Source organism: Pelodiscus sinensis, chromosome 4, assembly GCF_052426305.1.
Source record: "Pelodiscus sinensis isolate ZL-2025 chromosome 4, ASM5242630v1, whole genome shotgun sequence".
Classification (NCBI taxonomy): domain Eukaryota; kingdom Metazoa; phylum Chordata; order Testudines; family Trionychidae; genus Pelodiscus; species Pelodiscus sinensis.
In genome coordinates, this window is record NC_143055.1 from 126,500,753 (window position 1) to 126,525,664 (window position 24,912).

At 41.8% G+C, this 24,912-nt stretch overlaps 1 protein-coding gene across 1 annotated transcript in view; it reads left to right on the top strand.

Annotated features, from left to right (window-relative positions):
* The window catches only part of ANTXR2 (ANTXR cell adhesion molecule 2), a 192,117-nt gene that overhangs the window by 101,224 nt on the left and 65,981 nt on the right, over positions 1-24,912 (top strand). Inside the window, exons 12-16 of the mRNA XM_075929467.2 lie at positions 1,501-1,596; positions 6,841-6,882; positions 10,083-10,181; positions 14,612-14,779; positions 16,628-16,708. Coding sequence (XP_075785582.2) covers positions 1,501-1,596; positions 6,841-6,882; positions 10,083-10,181; positions 14,612-14,779; positions 16,628-16,708 — 486 coding nt within the window. The remainder of the gene's footprint in view (positions 1-1,500; positions 1,597-6,840; positions 6,883-10,082; positions 10,182-14,611; positions 14,780-16,627; positions 16,709-24,912) is intronic.

Consider the following 24,912-nt stretch of genomic DNA (forward strand, 5'->3'; position numbering starts at 1 on the left):
GGCCCCCACACTCCTGAATTTACCTGCAGCTACATGGATTCACAGCTCCCATTGGCCACGGATCACCTTTTTCGGCCAATAGGAGTTGCAGTCACCCATACCTATGGAGGTGCCCATAAATATAGCATCAGCAGCCCAATAGGAGCTAACCCTGGTGAACCACCGCCATTTTATTGCCCACCCCGATACAGCTGCAAGTGACAAAACGGGCTGATAGTTAACTTGATAGAGGCTAAGCACCATCCATCTCTGTGCCTCTGATAGGTTGGCGTATGCCCAAGTGGCACAGTTTAACCTTCAGCCATCTTTGCTAGCATACATGAGCCAAAGCGGTGACTCTATGTGACATGTAAGACCTTGTGAGACTATCTAAATTGAACGGTCTCAGTGAAGTAGCTGTCTATTGAGAGAGGCAGGACGAGTGAGGTAATACCTTTTATTGGACCAGCAGTCATGGCTCCTTAAATCTCCCCGTCCCTTTGGGATAGGAGGAAAGGTCTAGTTATCCCATAACTGTCTACACCAAGCTTCTTTGCGCCTTCCTCTTCAGCAACGGGTATTTGCCACTGTCAAAGACATGATACTAGAGTTGATAGACTGCTGGTCAGCTCCAGTCTGGCAATTCCTTATTTATTCTCTATAGTGCAATTGAGCATTCAGACTTCAAGACTATAATTAAATATTTATTTTTAGAATGCCAGACAACATGGCATCGTAGCCCTATACGCTCTACTTTCCTCTCAATGGCTGAAGACTGAACTGATGATCAAACAAGCCACTTTCCTTAGGAAGCCCTTAGTGTAATCCTTACACATCATTAGCTACTGGATTCTGGTGCCAGAGACCCCTCCACATTAGGCTTGGTTCTCCTCTCACTTATGCCAGTGTCACATCAGTGTAAATCCAACGACTTTGTGGAGTTGCTCCTGACTTACACTGGAGTAAGCGAGTGGCGAATCAGGCCTGTTATCTTCAAATGATGGCATGACTGGTCTTGAAGAAAGGTGCATAGAATGACACGTCTGTGCATTTTGAATTCTTTTCAGAGTTTTATTGTTGCTGTCTCCAGTCCTTTCAAATAGACTATGCACCTGATTTTCTCCAAAACCAAGGATATTTATGGAACTGGAGTACCTTTTAATCTCCCTTGTGCCCTGTTTTGTAGTCAATACACATAATTCATTTTTATCCTACAGCTTTTTTAAAGCATCCTGTTTTTCCTCGGTTCACAGAAGGGGAAGGAACTGAACATATCAGGTGTCAGAGGAACTAACTAAGGGGGACCTTGGCCCAGAGCATGCGTGATTCTGTAGGCGTCCTAAAGAGTTTTGTCTGAGTAAAATCTGCAGGAAGAGGATCCAGTAACTAGGAATCCTCTGTATGTGAATGAATATGCAATTGTGGGGGGAGAGGGGAAGGAAGACAAGATACATTTATTAATGAGCTAGAAATTGTTAACATCGTCTAATGACTGTCTTTTCCCTTCTCATTTCTCCATAGTCTAATGGCATAGCTGCCCTTATTGCCATTCTTGTGCTGCTGCTTTTGGTGGCTATTGGTCTTTTATGGTGGTTCTGGCCTCTATGTTGCAAAGTGGTAAGTAAAAATCTTCAATGACTAATTCGGATATGACCTACAACTGTAACCAAACCAAGTTTATTTTTCATCTATGTGGCTTGAAATCAGTGGTGTGCAGATTGAACCCCTTGAGTCTGGCGCCCTCATAACCTGACCCGTGCCAAACTAGAGAAGTTTCCGAACCAGGGGAAGTCAACACAGAGTGCCAGTGGGTCTCCACAGGTGCGGGAAGTCAGGCTGCAGTGGGTGTTGCAGCACCTCCAGGCTTTGTGCTCAGCATGCCTGGGGTCCCCACCACCAGCCACCCTGCCCCAGCTCCCAGCCACTGGCCTCCCCCCAGACATGGCAGGAGTTTGAGATTGGTAGATTTGACTATCCATTCAACTACAGCCCTGAGAACATGATGAGGTGGCAATTTCTTCCCACCTGGCACTGTATTCTGTCTACCCAGATTTGTCACACGGGAGCTCTCCTGGAGATAGGGACAGTGAAATAGAATCCTAGAACACTAGAACAAGAGGTCATTGAGTCCAGTCCCCTAACCTCATGGCAGGACCCAGCACCATCTAGACCATCCTTGATAGATGTCTATCTAATCTGCTCTTAAATATCTCCAGCGATGGAGATTCCACAACCTCCCTAGGCAACTTATTCCAGTGTTTCACCATCATGACAGTTAAGAAGTTTTTCCTAATGTCCAGCCTAAATCTCCCTTGCTGCAGTTTAAGCCCAATGCTTTTTCTCCTATTCTCAGGAGCTAAGGAGAACAATTTCTCTCCCTCCTCCTTGTGACACCCTTTTAGATACCTAAAAACCACTATCATGTCCCCTCTCAGTCTTCTCTTTCCAAACTAAACAAACCCAATTCTTTCAGTCTTCCTTCGTAGGTCATGTTTTCTAGACCTTTAATCATTCTCGTTGCTCTTCTCTGGACCTTCTCCAATTTCTCCACATCTTTCTTGAAATGCGGTGCCAAGAAGTGGACACAATACTCCAAGTGAGGCCTACTCAGCGCAGAGTAGAGCGGAAGAATGACTTCTCGTGTCTTGCTCACAACATACCTGTTGCTGGGGAGGCACTGCGTCATAGGATGGTTCAGGGTGGTTGCTCCAGGCTCCACGCTTTGCAGGCCCTGCGGCGGCCGCCTCAGCTGTCCTATGGATGGGTCCCAGGGTGGCCTGGGAGATACCAGGGTTGGAAACTTGGCCGGGGTGGCCGAAGTGGTCCCCCCTCCTGCCCCTGCATGGCAATGGCAGAATCTGGAGAGGCCTGGCAGCCTGCTCTGCTCCGTCCCACCCGCTTCTCCATGGCAGCAGGAAGCAGAGTGCCCTGGTGGATAAGCAGGGCGCAGTGGCCTGGGAGAGAACGGCGGAGTGGAACAGACTAGGCTGCCGGGCCGCTTCAGCTCCTACCGCCATGGTGATTGTGGGAGGGGCGGTGACCCCCTGCTGCTGCCCACACCAGGCTGCCATCGCTCCCTGGCTCGCATTGCTCGGGGAGGTGTCAGAGCAGGGCCAAGTGTGGAGCAGAGCTTGTGGCAGGGAGTTTGCCCTGCACCCTGGGAGTGAGGGGTTTCCCAGACCCTGCTCCCTCTAGGGACATCCCTGCTCCCCCCCAGGGAAGGCCCTGCCTCCAAGCACCAGGAAGGCAGTGGGCGACACCTTGCCCTCCATATGCAGTGTGGGTCCCTGGACCCATGCACAGGGCAGAGGTGGTGTGGCCCTCCCCTCTCAATTCTTTGAGCATAGAGCAGGCAGCACTTAACCATCTTGAGCCCTTGTGCATAGGGCGGGCAGTGTGCAGCTCTCCCACTCCCCAAGCACAGAGCAGGTAGCCCCAGCACTTCCAGTCCTCCTGTGCTGGGCAGTGCCAGCCCTCCCGAAGTCCCAGCCTCCTTAGCCTAAGCCCCAGCGTGCTTCCCTGAAGGGAAGCAGGCTGCTTGGACTGGAGCCAAGAGGGAAGGGCAAACAGGAGGGGGCTTTGGGGTGGAGCATGGGCAGAGCCAAGCCGGGCTATTTGGGCAGAGCCTATAGGACATGCTGCCAATTATTAGCATTATATAACCATTAGTAGGAGTCAGTTCTCGAAATGTTAGTTGATCTGCAGTCTATGTAAGTACCAGGTTTTTAAGGGAGTTCACTGTTGACAGTTCTTTCACTCTTCCTCGAATATCAGAACATATGATTGTATCATACTGGCTTCAGGCTCTAGTGCTGACATTTCTTAATGCCCACATCACGGGAAGATTTGAAAAGTGTTAATGAGTGGATCAAAAGGACTGTTGCCTGAAGCAACTAAGTTTTTTTTTTAAAGAAATCGGCTCTCCTCCAAACTCAAGTCTTCCTTCTTTGTAACTAAGTAAATGAGATGCAGTCCTCCCTGATGATAAAAGCAAACCAAACAAAATTGGAGAAAAATCAAATTGTACATATGGTTAATAAGTCAGAGAAGCATTCTTTAGAACCCTCAGTATTGAATTTTACTAATGTGAATGAAGAAAAAAAATACAGTCAACCTTGCAATATTATATCTTTTAATATTTGCAAATTCTCATACTGTATATGAATATTTTACTACAAAAATTGCCTAAATTCCCTAGACTGCTTTTTAAAATTGCATTTAATAATGGCTTCCTAGTGAACTTTGCTTTGCAAATCAAACTGGAATAAGTTGTGTTTGTGGACCATGTCGAAACATAAGGAAGAGAGCATTTTCCTACCACTTCTGTCAACAGGGCCAAATATCTGCTACTCAAAGCAAATTATTTTCTCGTACCATTGTCAGCTGATGGAGGGGTAAATTTTAAAACAAGTTTCATCTTCAGAAGCTGCTAAGAGCTGCAGATAATTAATACATTAGATAACTTTAATTTTAGCTTGTCCTACAACTCCAGTGAGTGTAACAGCACCATTTTTAGAGCTTGAGCCCAAAGCCCAATGAAGATGAGTCTTTTCTTTGATTTCAGTGGTGCTTAGATCAGGCCCTTAATGGGTTTTTTAGTATATTTTTTTTTACTTCAAATCTTCGTCCCGTTGAAATTAATAGGCATTTGGCCCCAATGAACGGGAGAGCTATGTCACAAAACTAATATCTGTTTTGTCACATTTAGTTGTCTCTGCTTTGGAAAGTCTTCTGGGTGTAAGAAAGGATTGACAGAGTTGTTATAATTATTGATAAATATTTATATAATGCTATAACTTTTATGGCATTTTGCTAACATGAGAAAGGCCTCAGCTCTGAATAGCTCAGTGTACATCAGACAGAGAAATTTAAGATAATAGGTAAAGAAAATGGAAGGGGAAAGAAGGACAAGAGTTGAAACAGATAAGATAATGTGAGTTTTATAATATTGAGAGTCTTACAAGTGTTAATCTTTGGATAGGTTTCAATCTTTCCCCGTGCCTATGTACATCTTCAGGTGCCTAAATACTTTTGCAACTCTGGTCCATAACCCCTCTGCTTCAAGTTTCCCATCTGTAAAGCGGGCATAATAGTTTTGGCTCTATCTCACAGGGATGTCATGGTCATTAAGTAGATAATGTTTGTAAAGTGCTCTCAGAACTGGTACTGAAGTGCATTATAGAAATGTTATTTCTTCACCCTTAAGTTAAAAAGTATAGAAGGAAAAATAATTTTCGGACACATTTTGCAAGCACCAGACAAATGTCCTTCAGTTAAAAGTCCGTAATTTATTCTCCTACCTGTCGACGGTCCCAAGAACTAATGAACCAATGTAATCTTATCATTCAGAAGTATTTGGTAATATGTTTCCAGTTATACCATGCATTCACTTTTAACTCAATCATTTTAATATCATTCACATATGTGATGCCCACATTAATTTTGGAAGAAAGCTATTTTGGCAGCATTATTTGAGATGTGAAGGGTGGCATACAAGTTACTTTTTTCAAGACTGAATAAAAATTTCTTCTACCTATGATGCCACGAGTCCACTCATTTACTTGCTATTCAGAGGCACTGGTGAAGATAATTAACTTACTGGAATTAATAGCAGGAATAAAGATAAAATAACACAACTAGTATTTCAATACCAATGTAATTTTAGAGGCTGTTATATGTATTTTTGGAGTCATTTTATATGTTTTAATCACATCTCTATTGAATCAATGCAAGTCTAATTATAGGTGGAATATTTGTTTTTTTCATTTCTATACCGAGGCATAGAATATCATGATTTTTAAAAATAGTCTTTTTGTTTTTACTTTTAGCTTGGCAACAGTGCGAGCCCAACTGTAGTTTGCTGGGTCCAGCTTGTTTCTGTTTTGCATAAAACTGTGGCTTTAATTTTTGCTATCATGTAATAAATAGATTGGTGCATTTTTACTGTGTAATGGCTTGTTGGGGATTTTGATGTGAGTAGCAAGAGAACTCTCAGAAGTTCACTTGATGTATGTGCATAAAAGGGCAGAAAGAAAGTGAAAGGAGTTTGTGGCTTAAGTTTTATTTTTTATGCTGTATTGCTTATTAAATTAAAGACTAAGACTAAGCTCAAATAAGATTAGAAGCACTGCATATAAAGTGAATGAAGGGTTTTTATTACTAACAGGAAAACTCCCTGGCATGTGTTCTTTCTGTTTTTTCACGTGGTTGATAAACTGTTAAATTTATATGCCAGAAACCCTGTGAATGGCTGCAAATTAGAAACAACGTCCTTAACACGAGGGATCATTTTCCAGTAGCCATTTAAGAACCCTTATGAATGTAGCTACACCACATTGTAGGCATTCCACATTGAGCACCATGAAGGAGATCTATTTTCAAATGATGGATCTGAAATGTGAAAGCTTCAGAAATAATTTGGATGGGTAGTTTAAAGTCCTAGAGGTGACGGTAAGTTTCTGGAAGGCATTTCACAGCTTGTCACAGGGCCAGAAATTCCCCAAAAGTATGGCCCGAGAAAGGTCTTTGGGCTGCCTTTTGCTGATACCGACTAATTAACGTCATAGGATTTCATCACTGGCTCATTCAACTTCATTCACTTAGTAAGCAAATGGGCAGACACATCTGTCCCAAAGAGTGCCTGTCAACAAGTTGATTTTATTTTTTACAGAGGTATGGTGTTAATTTACACACATTTGGTAATCATTAGGCCAGGGAGTTGCACAGGCAGTCAGGAGTTTGTTAAGAAACTTCGGTGACTCATAGTGAAATGATTAAAGAGTTATGATATTCTGTCAGGGTTTGAAGGTCACTCGAGGCTCTGCCTGTTGTCGTTCATGCTTGTCTTTGTATTGTTTTTAGGTCATCAAGGATCCTCCTCCCCCACCGCCAGCTCCAAAAGAGGTACAGTGTGAGGGTATTTGTTGACTCTTACAATGAAACATCATCTTAGCATGCCATTGGTTACATTAATTATAGTCCACCATCCCATTAACTATTGCTGTATCTTACAGCTCTTGCCCCTCTCCCCTAGCTGCCAGAGAGAAAAGATGCTTAGGGCATTTTCCTGGGGCTCGAGAAACCAAGGTTTATGTCCCAGACCTGACAGAGTCTTGTTTTGTGACCTTGAGGAAACTGCTTTTGTGCCTCAGTTTTCCATCTATAAAATGGAGCTTAAAGCACTTCCCTACCTTGTTAGAGGGATTTGGGGGTAAGTACATTGCAAAGAGTTGAGGTCCTCCAATGATATGTTGGTGGGGACCATATAAGCACCACAGATAACTAGCGACTCTGACCACAAATACTTTTTAACCAGCGTTGTATCCTTATTGGGCTGCCTCTGTCCCACCCTTGAAAAAATTAAAATAACCAAAGCTACTATATTTTTGATGCTGACGATAATGATATTTGATGCTTATCCATTTGAGATTCTCAGTTTTATTTATTTAAAAGAACCGTAAAACCCACCATAACAAGAAATTCTTGGCTCCCTAATAATGAACAGTCTTAAGATAACCTTTCATGATATACATTGAATTGACTCAGTCAGACATTAAACTAAAGCAACAATAAAACCCTTTTATCATTCCCCTGCCTCACCTGTTCTCTTTCCAGTCCATATTCTAAACTTTCTCCCCAAATTTTTGTCTGTTGCAGGTGTGTTCCTGCATAGGTCCTGAACCTTTTAAAAAAAACAAGAGATCAAAGATACTGTTATTTTTGGTGCTAGTAATCATGATACCTGATGCTTATCCATATGTTCAGAGTTCTATGCAAATAACTTACTACAGATATTACTCCTCCCTAAAATGAGAAATTCAAGAAATTCAGTGCTAAGATGACACTTTCACAAAATTACAGTCATACACAAATGGCAATTAAAGGCTCTGATCCTGAAAAGACTTAAGCATGGGATAAACTTTTGGTAGTGTCAGCCAGCAGGCCTGATTCTCATTTATACAGAAGTCCCTTTATATGACTCTAGCATAGTAAAGGGACCTTAAACTAAGTAAAACGGCAGTTAACAGAAGGTAAAATCCAAGCGAAGACAAGGCAATTTGTCGTTACTAAATGAGTTAGAAGGTTAAGTTGAAGTCTGTTTCCTTTTGAAAAACTTAGCTTTAAATGTTTAGGGTTTTCCCACCACTTTCTCTCGCTTCTTTTGTTGTTTTTCTCCCATCTTCTTCCAATGGAAAAAAATGTTAATAGAAATAGAATAAAATGAAGAATATGTGCACCCAAATGCACGGCTCGGTTGTACATCTGGATAGAAATGAATTACAATGTGATTCCTTCTGTCCTTTGTTAAAAACTGCAGATGTTAAAAATTGAAAGCTGTAGACTTTATTATAGTTGTATACCCCAGCAGAAAACAGTGCCAAATAACTGTTAGGGCCAGATGTTTTTGAAAATATTGGACAGCTAGCACAGGATTTAAGCCATCACATTTGCCATGACTCCTCTTAGTTTTGATTTAGAGAGATTCAGCTGAACAAACAAAGAGAATGATAAGCATTACTTCCAAAATTGTCGGAGAACACTGTTGTCTTGGGGGCAGACTCAAGATTGTAATTTGGGAATGACTGTCACTCGTGAAAGTGAAACCTTATTTATGAAACTCCTGGGGCTGAAACTTTTTTCTCTTAATCTGTAAGTCTGATTGTCACAAAAGTCACTTATGCCACTGACTGATGCTTGCAACTTTGACTTGCCTTAACAAAATGTTTTGGCGTTAGAAGTTCCTTGTTTTGAAATCGTCCAAGCATGGGATTGAGGAGGGATGAAAGTGTGGGATGGTGTGAGATTAGGGTGGGGACACTCTGCCCCTTTCAGTTGGATAGCTGAGATGTGCAGAAGAGCCTGTCGTTTGTGCACTGAACATCTGCAAGAGACGGGTGCTTCTCCAGGGTGTTCCTTTGTGAGGATCTCATGAAATCTATGGAAAAGGGGAGAGCAAAGTGAGTTCTGGAGGACTGGGGGACTAGTCTATTCCTGTGGGTATCATAAGCATCATAGGAGCATAATCCATTCCTGGGAATAGAAAGGGTATAAAGAAACAGGTCTGCCTGACACCTTGGGGAATAGCCAACAATTCCCCTGCTGGAGGAATGGGCTGATATCTGGGTTGGAGGGGTGGACAGAAGAGCCAGGAGGGCTGCCCCTGAAACAGACAACATGAATCCAGCAATTTTAATCCTCTGCTGTCTGTTCACAAGCTGTGATTGGCCAAACAAGCACACAACAAGACCCTTCTCTCTGTGGAGCCTGCCACTGTTCCCAGTGTGGCTTAGCATACAAGCAGCTTTGGAGAAACTTTGTAAGGTGACTGCAACTTTCTGTGCAGACCACGTCACTCAGTACTGGGGAAGTAGGTGTTCCGGGAGTGTCACTAGGTGGTTTGCACACAGGCCTTGATTCAAACAAGCATTTAAGTGTCAGTTCAAGCATGTGCTTAAGTCAAGCATGTGCAGCCACAGCCTAAGATCACGTGGGCCCAAACTTCACATGAGAGACCAGCAAATGTCTGCTGCCCAACCTTTGCCCACCGCTATGAGTTGCAGATGTGTTGCAAAAAGTCTACTGCTAGCTTTTGATGATTCTGCCTGTCTGACCTCTGGCTGTTGGGCGGAGTTTTGTACAGAGAGCAAAGCCATTTTACTGGTGCAGGCCACTGCAGTTTAGACTCTCGCTCCTTAAGTAAAATAAATTTTTAAAAGAGGGAAACAATGTGAATGATTTTTCTCTTTGACTGTTTTGTTTGTTCCTGTTACTGTGAAGGAAGATAATGGGTGAATGAGCTCTGATTAGTGGAAAGTCCAGTTTATTAAATGGCTTGAGAAATCTTGTTAGAATTTGGGACACTTCTGATGTGCCAGCAATGTTCTCCCATGTGCAAAAATTTTTTTCCAAATGTGACTAGATAGCATGGGAAATAATAAAAACTGCAAGATACGTGAGTGCCTTTAAAATCTGCTGCTGTCGCACTAGAACTATGTTTAAGTCTAGAAAACTCTGTTTGTGAACAGTTATAAAGGCATGTGCTAGAAAAGAACTTAGTGCAAGCAAATTCTTCCTTGTAAAAATATTTTTCGATTTATGGACAGGAAGAAGAAGAAGAAGATCCCTTGCCTAATAAAAAATGGCCGACAGTGGATGCTTCCTACTACGGAGGACGAGGAGTAGGAGGCATTAAAAGAATGGAGGTTTGTACTCAGGGAAAGAAAGAGAAACATCAGTGCATGAAAGTACAAGTTTTCTGAGGCTCAAGTTGATGGCAACAAAGTGTGCAGGAAATGTAGTTGTATCATGTTTGTTTCCCACTGACATCAGCCTCCTAAATATTTTCCCCTCTAAAAGAATCCTAAGCATAGCTCAGTGGATTATGAAAGAACTGATTGCATTAGTTCCATTTGATCTGAACTCTAAATAGATGCTGAAAGGCATGCTGATTCCATCAAGCTAATGAGGAGGAGAGTGAGAGCCTTTTTGAGTGTTTTGGAAGAAACTGCAGTGTAACATAAGTATTCCAACTGTGGGCCAGCCAAGCGCACTGACAATAGTGACATTAAGGAGAGGCTTGATCCGCAAGGAACGCACAGCTACAACAGTGCCTGTCTTTGAAGAGACATGATAGCACCATGTTAATTAAAACAGAATGAAAAATGTGCATCCTTATGGGGATGTCCTTATGTCACATTTTATAGTTAAGTCAGCCTGTATGGAATTTGCAAGGCAATTTTCTTGTGCATTGTAACTTGATTTTTTAAAAACTGTCAATATCTAGCTAATCTCTGCCCAGAACCTATCTTCATCTATGGAGGAAACCACAACTAACTGGGCCCAGTCCTTCTTGAGTGCTCCTGGAATCTGCTTCTGTGACGTGACCGCAGAATTAGGACCTTTGACAGTTGTAAAAGATTAGTTTAGAGAAATGTAGACGGAAAAAATGTTTTATGCACCACCTTTTAAATCCACTCTCTCGCTTGGGGGGGTTTACAAAGCAATGAATTGGACTCCACGGTACAGGCCTGGTTTCCCAACTGGCATCATGGGGACTCAAAGACTGTAGAGTTTAAATGATAATGTTTTGAAAATGGGTCATTTTCTTAGTCAGCAGGAATCCAACACATAAATACACACTGAGTGGGATTAAAAAGTTTACATTTACCTCAGAGTAATATTACTGTTCCAATCAGGCCTACCAGTGGAGGTGAAGTGGAGCAAAAGACGCTGCCACCCTGTTACCCGGCAATTTAAAAGGACCCAGGAACTCTCAGCCATAGCTACAGGGGTAGTGGTAATAGCCGGAGCTCTGGTCCCTTTAAATTGATGCAGGAGCGAGGCTAGTCTCAGTCCCACCCCTTCCGCCTGAGGCCCCACCCCTTCCAGGGGCATGGAACCGCCTCCTCCCATCTTGCTCAGGGGCCTGGCAAGTCTGTCAGCTGCCCTGATTCTAAGTACAGATAAAAAAACAGTTTCGTTTCAGAGACCACTGTGCACAACTGCAGGCAGATGTACCCTTATTACTGGTAAGCACTGTGGACCAGATTTTTAATGCTATGTAGGTTTCTATCTGCATCTTTAGGTACCTAGATACTTTTAAAAATCTGTTCTCTGCATAAGTTCTCCATCTGTAAAATGGAGATGATAATACTTCTCTATTTTTACAGCACCTGTCTGAGGCTGTAGCCATCATCTGATGTTTGTAAGACACTGAGGTGATATGTTGATCGGGCTTAAGCAAGAATCTAGATCACTAGAACATAGGACAAAGTATAGATGATAAGACAAAGTATAGAAATCTTCAAGTTAGACAACAATAGGGCAACAGTTGTGCAGGCAACAAGAAAGTTGCAACTATTTAACTTAAGGTGTGATTTTTAAACTAGCGCAAAAGACCGTGGGTATATTCTTAATTCAGTTTGAGCCAGGTTTATTTCTGTTTAGCTTAAGTCAACTGGGAATCTTCCTAAATTAAACCGAAGTAAGTCTTACTGCCACAATAGAAGTGCTGCATCTCTCTCCCACTAGTTTCACTATATTGGTTTAAAAGCTGATTTAAATCTAAGGAGTGCAACTTTCTCATGTAGACAAAATATGTTGCAAGCTCCTCAGAGTATAATCCCATTCTCCGCTTTGTGGGTTGTGTAATGCACTCCTGACGCTATGTTGCATGCATAATAAATCACAGTAAATGTTAGCTCACACACAGCATTAGTGACAAGACATGTTTTCATTTATAGCTGGAATTTTGGATACGACACATGGCTGAAAGTTGTAATTTTGAAATGTATTGTTGAAAACACAAACATGGTACAGTCATAACCTTTTTGGGGCCTCTCCTACAGGGTACTCAGACACTGTTGCCTCTTCATCGTCTTTTCCACCAATCTCTGACTGCAGTGTCTCCTTTTTTGTACTGTATATGCCTCTAACTCTCAGCCTATCTCCTCGGCTCCATCCCCCTTTCTTGTCCTCCGTTGCTACTTGTTTTATCAACCACTTCTCCCTTGTTTCTTCTCTATTGTTTCTTTGCCACTGTGCCTACCCTCACCAAAGTCTTGATAGCCTCCTCCCTGCTATGTCATTGGGGCATGTCTCTGTTCTATTCCTCTAAATTTCAGTGCTGGTTTCTGTGCCTATGGTCATTTAATCCTCTTCCAGTTCCTCGTATTCCTCTGTGCTCTCCTGCTTTTGCTTGGCTTGCCACCCTGTAGTAGGGATGTAAGCGACTAATCGACTAGTCTCCGCCCACTTGCTGCCTCTATCAGAAAGAGCTTTCTATCTTAAAATCCGGTTTGCCCCAGCTCCCGCTCCGAGGGAGGCTCCATGCCGTGTTTCAATCTAGGGTGTTCGAACTAGGGTGGTAGTGTAGACATACCCTCTCTGTGAAATGCACAAGAGCCCCTGCTAAGTCTCTTGTACATTTCAAAGGTGGAACGCCGCATGACGCTTCCACCTTTGAAATATTGCAGTAGCTGGGGGGGGAGGGCTCTTGCTACATTTCAAAGCGGAAGCGCCCTCATCGACTAATCGAATAGTTGATGGAAATTCCATTGACTATTCAATTAGTTGATTATTCTAATTTTAACATCCCTACCCTATAGGCAGCACCCTCACTGTTTCCTTAAATGGGGAGGGAAAGACAAGAAGACAACAGTCTTCCAATGACCTTCAGTGTCTCTCCTTTCCTTTCATCTCCTCTTCTGTTTCTATGTTCTTTTGTTAGGCAACATCCTTCACTTCTGTGGTTTAGGTGCAACTTCTCAGCTCATGATGTCCAAATTTACTTCTGTAGTCTTGACTTTCACCCTACCAGCCAACTGGCAGCATCTTGAGTTTAATCTCTCACAAACCTCCTCTTCCCTGTGCTCCAAATTCCTTACCATCACTTCGGACATTCCCCTGATCTTCCCATCTTTCAAGGGGCTATCTTCAATGTCACCATTGGGCCTTTTCTCTCATTTCTTTTATCTCCCGTGTCCATTTTGGTCTTTGTCACCGATTTATTTCCTCTGTCAGATACGAGGTTGCTTTCACAGGCAATGCTCTGTGGTAGTCCAGCATGGAGCTAAGTCTGAGCAGTTCTTCTCAGACCTTGGTTATGGATTTGCCTGCAAATTTGCTGTTGCTGCATCGGCCAGCCCAGCCCACAACAGACCTCTGTTTTCATTTCAAATTTATATTGTCAAACTCCGCAAGTTTCAGGTTCTCTTCAGTGAAGCTACTTTAAGAGAAGTGAAAGTCATTTCTTCCATAAGGAGTACACCATCTAGCTCTAAATGGTTTTAACAATCTTTAAACCACATTTTAACAGTTTCATAAAAACATTGTAAAAGTTCCATTAATCACATTGAAAGATACAGAAACATTTTTCTTCCTTTGATGGGTCCAGTTTGTTTTCTGTTCTGTGTCCTGATAGTATATTGCAGCACCTTGATATCACAGTGCAAATATGTGCTTTTGTACCCTAAGCAATAATAAAGATTTTCAATCCAGTTGAAATATTCACATATATAATATGTCCTGTACATTGGGGATAACCAGGTCATTCACATTTATCATTCACATGTGGCCACTTCATCTGCATCCTGCCTGCTGTATCCCACAGAACTCTTTCTAATATTCCAAACTTCTGAGTAGCTCCAATCTGCTTCCATTTAAAAAAATATTGCTGAAGAAATAGTTCTTTCTTGTCCACAAAATCTCCCATAGCCTCAGGTTCGGGATGGTTAACAGTCAGTCCTGTGCTGATTACAGGTTTAAAGTCTTAGATCTCCACATTTATCCTAATTAGAAATGTCTATCAGAATTAGAGTAGCTTTGTACCTTTTAGTAAGGAAATTTCCCAAATTTTCAGGGGGGCACAGCCTTCTTTTGAGATACGGTACAACCTTCATTTCATATTGTGTTTTACATTTCCAGTGTTGAGAATTAGCAAATTATGTTCTAAGAGCTATCTAGAAAGAGCTAGTCAAAATTGGGGAAAATATTCATGAAAATTGTAATGAATTTTTCTTCTCTTTTTCTTTCCTCCTCATCAAAAACAGGAATTCAGTTTTTTTCCCATTCCTTTTGATTTTAGCCCACATTGCATGCCTCTTTTAATAATGTACATTCTCATTTTGTTTAGGTGCGTTGGGGAGATAAGGGATCTACAGAAGAAGGAGCTAGGTTAGAAAAAGCCAAAAATGCTGTGGTGAAACTCCCAGAAGAACCAGATGATCCCATTCAACCCAGATCTGCTAAACCCAAGCCTACCTCACAAGCTGCTCAGGAAAAGTGGTATACTCCAATTAAGGTAATTTTAAAATTGTTAAATGAATATAACTTTGCTGTCTCTTCATATCAAAGGCCAGATTTTACAATGCTTACTTCTCCTACCAAGTAATACCTTACTTTTCAAGGATCTCCAATTCAAGTAAATAGATCTCTTCTTGCAGAAGTTACTATTCAGAGTGAGAAGGTATGGCAGTATGTGGTCCTAAATTTTAGACTTCATTATTCTGGGCCAGATCCTGATACCCTTACTCACAGTGAATTATTCCTTACCCCGTGAATACTGAAGTCAATGGGAGTCCTCTTAGAGTAAGGCACTACCAACAGAAGAGTATCAGATCACACCCTTTTGTTGATGTTTGCTTTGTTTATTTCACGATACATCTGTCATGTGATTGATTAAAGATCTAAAGCCGTTTGTTTACAGCTTATAAGTAGTTTTTCTAAACACTTTGCGGTGTCCAAGATATTGTTGCTTAAAAAATAATATAGTCATAGAGTCAACAAGCGCAAGAGTCAAGTATAAAGTTCTACATAGTCCTGTTTCTTGTTTCTGGAATAACAGAAAACAATAAGGCTGTGTCTAGACTGGCCAGTTTTTCCGGAAAATCAGCCACTTTTCCGGAAAAACTTGCCAGCTGTCTACACTGGCCGCTTGAATTTCCGCAAAAGCACTGACGATCTCATGTCAGATTGTCAGTGTTTTTGCGGAAATACTATGCTGCTCCCGTTCGGGCAAAAGTCCTTTTGCGCAATACTTTTGAGCAAAAGGGCCAGTGTAGACAGCCCAGATTTGTTTTCCGCATAAAAGCCCTGATCGCGAAAATGGCTGTGGGGGCTTTTTTGCACAAAAGCGCGTCTAGATTGGCACGGACGCTTTTCTGCAAAAAGTGCTTTTGCGGAAAAGCATCCTGCCAATCTAGACGCTCTTTTCCGAAAATGCTTTTAACGGAAAACTTTTCCATTAAAAGCATTTCCGGAAAATCATGCCAGTCTAGACGTAGCCTAACAGTGTGTTTTTTCTGGTTTAGCTGAAACTACATCCAAAGTGACATAAACTAAACTGGAGATAAGCACTCTTATTAGGGGATAAAAGTGTCCATATGACAAGTGATACTGATATAACACTTTAAATTCATACTTTACCTCATACCAGTATAACTTTCAAAGTAGACAAGCACATCGACTTAGATACTCCACCTCCCTGCGAGGCAATAGCTAGGATTCTCCCATTGACCTAGAGCTCTTTATCCTGAGGGTTAGATCAATTTAACTGTGTCATTCGGGGTGTGGATTTTTCACACCCTGAGTGATTTAGTTATGCCACCTGAATTTCCCACTGTAGTCCAGACCTTATAATGTCCTGCTTGTTGAACACTTTGTGGAGTCATCCCTTACTCATTTGTCACTGGCTCAGCTGGTTCCCATTAAGCAGGAGTCATACTTATACTGTCCCATTACGCAGCCCTCGTCACTCACTGTTTATAGGGGACTGTCTGCATGCAAACTTTCACCAGTGTAAACTTTCACCAGTAGACTTAAGTAAATCCTGAGTGGCCAGACTTATTTCGGTTTAAGGGAGGCTTATTTTAGTTTAGCCTAAACCTGCTCCCAAGTGAGTCATCTAATGGGAGCTCATCATGGTTTAAACCAGAATAGAGGTGTCCACACAGAATGCTGCACCCACTTCACTATACCGGTTTTAAAATTGGACCTTAAGTTAAATCAGAAAACTCTGCATGTAGAACAGTATGTGGCTCAGTTAGCTCCCTGGAAGGCCACCTAAGACAACAGCAGTCTTGATTTGAATATGCCCCTGTTAATTGACCTACACTGTGACACTCAAAATCAACCTGCTCTATTGTGACAGGGTCGGCTTGACGCACTGTGGGCTCTCCTGCGACGGCAATATGACAGGGTATCTTTGATGCGACCACAGCAAGGAGATGAGGTTTGTGTGTGTTTGTGCGCGCGCGCATTTATTGGGGAGGAGGAGGGTTGGTTCTATTTCACAACACCCCCCGGTGTGTCCACTAAATTAAGCCTCCAGGTATAAATAAGATTGAACATTGATAATGCAGTCCTTCTAGCTAAAGGCTGTTGTTCAATTGCTTTATAGTCTTAGTTTCTTCTTTTTGAGGATGGAAATGGTAAGGTTTGTAATTCAGCAAGTCAGTTCTGGACAGGTGCTGCTTATGGCACCCTCCAGAAAACTTCTACTGAGGCAACAGGATATTCTTCAGGAAGTCCTTTTGTATTTCATATCTTGGGTCTTTGCAGACTGGTTAGGGGAACAGTCGTCATGTTTTTAACTCTGATTTTAAAGCCAAAACAAAATGATGAACAGAAAAGCAAACAATCATTTAAAAGTTGTGCCATTAAAGAGATGCATCAGCAGCCAAAAACTCCAGCAGTCCTGTTGTGGCCAGAAGTCATTAATTACAATGAAGAATGTTGTAAGTATTTTGTCTGTCTCAAGTGGGAGGATGGGGAAGGAGGTGTCACTCCACCAAGGGAAACACTCTCAAAACGTATGTGGGTCTGGATTTCTGGTCTCCATGTTCTAAAGGGAGTGTCGCAAATACACCTGATGTCCTTGAATTCTCACTTTTATGCTGGGAACTGTGACTTCTCTTTAAAATATTTAAAATCTCATAGAGCCATTCAGCATCTTTTTGGCTATAAATCTATGAAGAAAACCTAGAACAGGTTACTCCAGCTAATTACAACAATCACTTAATGAATTTGCTCCAGTGCGCTTGTTGTAGCATACTTGGTGCCTCTTTTATGTGAAATCTGCCCGTTATTGGCCAAAGCACTCCCCTCTTGGAGTTTTACCAGCACAAATGCAGATTTGCTGATCCATTGAAACTGATGGAGCCACTCTGGAGCACTGATGGGCAGCATGTGGCACAGAAATGTTGTCGCCTAAAAATATTCTCTCTTTCAAGGAAATAAATATCCTTTGTTCAGGTAACAAACTGACACTATAAGCATGTTGCTCACCATTAGTTCCATACCTCTTCGCTTTTACCTTTAATTTGCCATCATTTTAAAACCGTTTATCTGTCAACTTTCTTCCTCACTGCTTCACTGACTTGGTAGAACTCTCATGCAGAAGTCAACTTTATATATAGCAAGCGTAGGGCTTTTTTGTAAACTTATTCAATAACATTTTTTAGTGTGTATCCTTGATGCAGTATACAAACGTGCAACCTGCCTGTTGTTTAATACAAAGCCATTTTTTTACACATTGATATCAGTAGGAGCTGTTACCCATTTATCACACGCTGGTATCAGTAGGTTCTGTTACCCATTTGTTATGCACTGGTATCAGTAGGCACTTTTGCTGGTGTTCAGCAACACGTTTTGGGGATGTAAGGAGTAGGGTGCACTGATGATGTTTCACATGAAGATCAGATTCAGTCTGTTCACCCTTCCTTGTTCCAGAGAGGAAGCAATCTGCTCTAGGTCTTAACCAGCAGCAGATTATTTCACCACCAGGAGGCTCCTCCACCTTCCCACCCTTTCTGCCTGTCTGTGGGCGGCAAGAAACAGGATTCTCCCAGGAGGCTGTGTTCTTCTGTGCATTGCCACTTGCAAAGCTGGTAGTGCTCAGAAGGGAGAAAAGGGGCTTTAGCAGTGGTGAAAATAACTTAAAATTTCTTACTGTCCTATTGCAACCCTGGTCCCTGCTAACTTTTTAAATAGCTCCCTGCTGGCTTTTCCCACAGCTCAGACACCTCTTGCTGGAGCTGAGTACCAAGGTGCACCTGCTTACTTTCACCTCTGGGCTTAAGTCCCTTTATTTTCTGCAATTGGTGCATAGGACAAGACACAGTCTTGCATTAGTTTGAGCACTTGAGAAGTGCCTCTGCATAAAACGTACTGGGCCATGGATGTGGAACATTTTCCAGGGAAATGAAGGTGACAGGTCTTCACACTGGGACTTTACACCCTAAATTCCCTGTTACAGTAGAGGTTGACCATGAACCTGGTGTGAGTTCTGCACCAGCGAAGGATCTGCTCCAAGTGTAGGGTCAGTGCTCTACGATGCATCGAAGGGGAGGATGAATGTGATAGAGAAGGAAACTGAATGCCAGTGTAGTACCTGATGGAGACTGTAATGCTGAAGATGATCTGTTTGAAACCGGGTGCTGAGTAAGATAGGTTTGGCAGCAGGGTACATTAGAAGTGTGCAAAATGAAAAGTAGGGCGGTCAGAAGCAAAAGGTTGCTCATAGGCATGGATGGTATAGGATGGATTTTTGGAGCTATTCTAAAGAAAGAATGAAAGAGAGTGAAATAAAGGAATAAAAAATGAGAGCGGCGAATAGGAGGTAAAGGATATTTTTGTAGCAATGTACAGTTTTGTACCTGAGTATTTTCAATATATTTACTGTGGTTGCAAGAGTGTTACTGTTAATGTGGGAGACATCCTTTTAGAGCTAGTAGATCCACATGGTAAACATGTATGCCACATACAAAACTAGACCATTTGACAGGTAAATGCCACATGAGGGAGAGACACTGATAAAACGGAGATTGAACAGGCTGAAATAACGTGTAACTTTGTTGCCAAAGTTGTTTGTGGTTTTGCAGCTGTCAAAACCGGGCTTTTGTAAACAGCTGCTGCCATAGAAATGAGCAAACCAATGTCAGAACCAGCAGGAAAGGAGACTTCTGTTGTATATGAACGTGAGGAAGGCAATGACCAGTGTCCGGCTTTACAAGAAACAGAGACGAGAAAAAGATCTGGCTGAATTTCAATTGAGTGAGAGAGAGCTAGAATTTATAATGCTGGGTAATGCTTAAAATACAGTTATTGTCCTTCGGATGTGACCCATGGCAACAGAAGAACACAACTTCAGTCGGGCTAACAGCATGTTTTATACCCTGGAAAAAACATCCTTTTACTTATTCATGGATTGTTCAGTGCAGATCTGCTTCTGTACCTCTTGTGGGTTCAAGTCAGTAAACAAACCAACTTTCTGTCACACACGCACTGGAAGCACTGTCATGCTAAATAGCAGGCCAAACAAATGTTTTTCTTTTTATTGCTTAGAAACCTGGTAGTTCTCATTTGCGGAAGAATTCACGGCTGAATTCAAGTGCTTGATCAAGTAATTAAAGTTTAAGCATGAAGTATCAAAGCAGAGAGAGCTTGCTCCACTCCTCCCTCCCCCTTCCCCCACCCCCGCTTGTCTTTCCTACAAGCCAGCTAATGTCGAGGGTGGCCCAGTTTGAGGGCTGCATACAGTCAAGAGGCTTTGATTTGTGGCTGGAACTCCTTAGAGTCATAAATCTTTCAGCTGGCAATCCACAAGGTTAGGGAAGCTTGTACAGGTGTGAGCTAGCAGGTTGTTGCCAACATCTGTTTAGAGCAGAGACAGTGGTCCTCACCAGCCTGCAGTGAGGCTTCTGGATTGTCAGCAGATGTAGTTAAGAGTGGCAGAACAGTTTTGGTCTCACATTTGCCGCCTGGGGGGCTGAAACACTAAAGGTAGAATGGGGGCGGACACAGCTGCGCTCCCAAAAATGCCTCGGGCACAAATAAAGAGATCTAATATAGTCTGACTCTGTTGTGGTAGGGAGACGAGGACAGCGAGCCACTTCAGAGACAACTTAACGCGGCAACATCTGCCGCCAAGTTTCCAGGGAGTGACAGGGGACAGCAGGTACAGATCGAAGTCCCCACATAAACCGCCTCCATTAAGCCATGAACTCTTTTGAAGGGGTTCCATTAAAGAGGCGAGAGTCCGCAGCAGGAATTTGTTTTGTTTTCAAAGCACTGTTTTGTTTTGTGCACTAACAAGAGGTAATTTATAAATGATGCATTATCCTGCATTCATACTTCTTTTTCTGAAAAAAAGAAAAAAGTGAAGAAGAAAGAACCACAATACTTTTGGGGTTGTTCCGTAAACCAATTAACTGTCAGAAGAGCATCTTGGCTTTAATTGAGATTATTTTAACCTTCAGACCACGTCTCCACACTCAGCCACACAGCAGAGCTGAGTTTGTAAACTGTAACTGTGATGGCTTGTAGCAGCATTATAGAGGAGTATATCTGCTGCTGTTTCTGTTGTGAACCTCCTGCTTTTCATTTTATTGCAACTAACAGAAATTTGGCACCAGTTTGCACATGGCTAAACAGGGTCTATACTGTTCTGAATTAATAAAAAAAGCAATGTAAAATTGTTAGTTTCTGAATGTTCTGGCCTTCCTGATTTGCAATATTCGATACTCATTGAGTTTCTGATCCTGCAAACCCCACTTATGGTCATAAATAACTCTAATTACGTGAATAGTTCCACTGAACTCAGTGTGTTTACTCTGGTGCTTATGACTGAACAATCATATGCATAATGTGTGCAAGATCAGAGCATAAAAATGCATGTAAAATAAATACAGGGCTTGATGACACCTTTTAACTGGGGATTCTTTTAAAAACAATGGCACAGTATAGCACATTAAAAGTGATGTTTTTCATAATAAAAAGTAATTTGCATGCAAATTGCACAGAACAAGAATACATGATAAAAGCTGAATAATTAATACCACCACAAGGCTTGCTCATGTATTTTTTCAGGTAACATTGTTTTGTAAGTAACTATTCTAGCAAATAAATCATGTTCCCTAGAAAAACTTAATATAGCCTACCCAGTGAGCAGTTCCACTGAAATGCTTTTTCAAGTATATGCTCCATGGGGCAAGAACTTTGCTTTTCTTTGCTTTTGTTCATAATGTACCAAATTGTGGGTGTTACAGGAAGCAAAAGCTAAGTAGTAATGAAGTGAAAAGGTTGTGCCATGAGTTTTTGAGCAGAAATCTCCTTTGATATTAATAGAATTTTCTGCTTAAAAATTGATAGTAGGGTGTTTAGTAAAATCAGAGTCACAAATGTGTGCAGCTCTGTCTTGCATAAGAGAAACCCCAAAATTTTGAGCGAGACTAATCAGCTTTTTGCAGGTAATATACATCGCTGTTGATCTATTTTCCCTCCCTTCAGTCTCATATTGAAACATGAGAAGCAAGAGAAAGTTAGCAAGATGATTCATTTTAAAATAAATGTGAAATGTCAGATGAATACGTTTACCAGTTATATTTGCACATATAAAACTTGTATTTAGCTGGATGGTTCATTTCTTCTGATGCGGCTGATTACCATAATGTTATAGCGTCTTTGAAAGCTGCATGCCACCATGAGCTTGAATCCTACATTAAACTTGTCTTAAAATGTGTGTTTGTTTTGACCAGGACTTTTAGTTTCTGTGGAGTTTTAGGATAATAAATTGCATAGTATGGTTGAGTTTTAGGATAATAAATTGGAGAGTATGGTTTTGAGTACCACTTGCTGTAGAGGGAGGTTTGTATTTGGAATTCTTTAAGGTTTATCATAGTTCACTATAAGGTATTTGTATATTATGGGTCAAAGCTTGGCATAGTGTTTTCATAGCATGGAGCCTAATAGACATGTGGAACCAAGTGCTCCCAGAGACCTATTTGTATCCAGAGAGGTTGGCCTTACTCAGAAGTGGACTTGTAAGGGTTTTGTGAGCTCCTTACTCACTCCTCATCCCAGGGGGGACTTCACTAGGACCAATTCACAGGTGACATACGTGGCAGAATCATACGTGCTTGGTATAAATCAGTGGGAATGATTGGAACAAATAGACCAACTTACTCTTAGCTCTGCCAGTGTACCAATAGGCACCTTCTTGCCACTTCTGTCCCCTCCGATTTTGGCCACCAGAAGCTAACCACGAGGCTGGGGCAGATGGTGTTAAAGAGGTTGCCTGGGTGTGACTTTAACCCTCCTTAAAGTCTGGGAGCAGTGGTTGGGTTTCTTTATGGTTGTCTCACAGTAAGATGTAGAACTATTCGCTGAGTGAGGGGAGTGGCTCACAAAAGTGGATAGGGTGTTGGAGGAAGCAGTTACTCCCCTGGAAACTTGTGTCCATTGCAATAAAAAAGACATGTAGGCTCTGGCCTGATTAGTCCTAGGTGCACTAATCTGAGTAACTCATTACTGAATATTCAGTGCATAACACTATCCTAATGTATTGATCCACATGATGCTATAACTTCATGTTGTCTATGGCCAGTCCATTGTGCTACATTACAGCGGTGCCACCGAGGCTGCCAGAGTTCCCATTACAAGCCTAGTTTTTCAGAGAAGAGGGTATTTTCTTAATTCACTCGTGCATGTTTGTTTCAGTATTGAGAGATTCAAAGCAAGAACAAGGCTTGGAAGCAGCATGGCTAGCTAGTTTATTCTTGTCCTTTGGGAAAATATGCATCACCCTGACTATTTTTATGAAACAGGTGTGTACAAAATAAGATTGGGTTTGGCCTGTATTTTTTGGGTTTGGCCTGTATTTTTTTTTACATTGTTACAACTCATAGTGTTAAGTTTAAAAGAACAGAATAATCATCATTAGAAAGTGGTTATTGTTTCCTTCGTAATTAAAAAAGGAACAAACTTTTTTCTTCTTCTAAATCTCACCAAACCCAGCAGTACTTTAAGCATTTGCTACTGGGGTCAGATTCTGCCCCATTGAATTCAATTGGCATTATGTTCTGAACTTCAGTAAGCACAGGCTGGGTTCTGCCACTATGATTTTTACGTAAGGTGGAGATCTGATCTGATTGCATGAAACGTAGACAGGATTATGTTTAAAATAACTTTAACTATTCCTTTATATGTTTTGAATCTCTGTACTGGTGTGGAAGCACTAAAAAGAATTATGATACCTGTGGTATTGAAAGGGAGTTAAAAGACATCTCTTTCCTGTATGTTTTCTGTCAGTTCTGGCAAAATATCACAGTGTAAGGCTCGAAGCTGGGCATACAAACCGAAGGACTCATATTTTTTTTTCTGAAATTTTAAGACAATGAAATTTTATCCCAAAATCTCTAGGTGTAGCTGTTCAGGGAAGGGGAAGCAGATGTTTCAAGAAAGTGGAGGTAAAACTAGTTTAGTGCATTTTTTCCAAACTAGGGATGTTGAATTTAGATGAATCAGCAAACCGAATAGTCAATGGGATGTCCATCGACTATTCGATTAATCAATAAGGATACCTTTGCCTTTGAACTATAGCAAGAGCCCTGTTGAGCTCTTGCTACAGTTCAAAAGCAGAAGCCCTTCAGGGAGCATGGGGCCAGTGGGGAACTGGTCCTGTGCTACCAGTAGCGGCTGAACCTTTGAAATGCACATTTCAAAAGTAAGATCGCAGTAGAAATGGTGCGAGCGGAGACTGCTTCAGTCCCCACTCACATTGTTTCCCACTGTGCCTCTACCTCCCCTGTACTTCTTGGAGATGGTGCTGGGGGGGGGGGGGGAACCAGCTTTTAAGCCAGTTCTTCCCCCCCCTACACACTGACTCCTGCTCCCTCTCTTGCTGCCTCTCTCTGATGGGGGGAGGGGAAGCGACTATCCGATAAGCTTATGCGCATCACTAGTTGACTATCTGATATGCTTATGCTTATCAGATAATTGACTAGTCGCTTACATCCCTATCCCAAACTCCTCTTGAATTTCCAATTAAAGTCTGAAGTTGTGGTCAAACCCACAATAACACGGAAGGCAAGGGACTAGAATTTAGGAGACCTCAGTTCCTTTCCTGGCCTAGGTCTTTAGACAGATCACATCACCTCTTTCTACCTCGTCCCGTATCTGTAAAGTGGAAATAACAATACTTCCCTCCTTTGCAAAGCATTCAAGAACTATAGGTTGAAAATGGTAACTGTGAGCTAGGTGACATTATGAATTATTAGTTGTTGGCATTTCTCATCTGTTTACGGTTGTGTTTTATTCCTGTGGAGGCAACGTTCAATAACTGGTGCATCAACACAGTAATAGTATCTGAACAGAGAACTCAGCATCAATGTAAATTGTATTATGCCATAGCAGGTTTTTTTAAAAAAATGTTTTAACCTGTAGGGTCCAGTCCTTTCAGGTGCTGAGTTTCCACTGCTCCCATGAAAATCAGCATCAGGAAAAAGAACCCTTGTAAAATTTGTACGCCTTGTAAAATTGGCCTACAAAATACACACATATATATTTTGTAGATCTATCTATCTATCATCATGAGCATGATTTCTCAGCTGTCAGTCAATGAAGGTTGGAAGAGGTACTTCTAATGCAGTAGTCTCC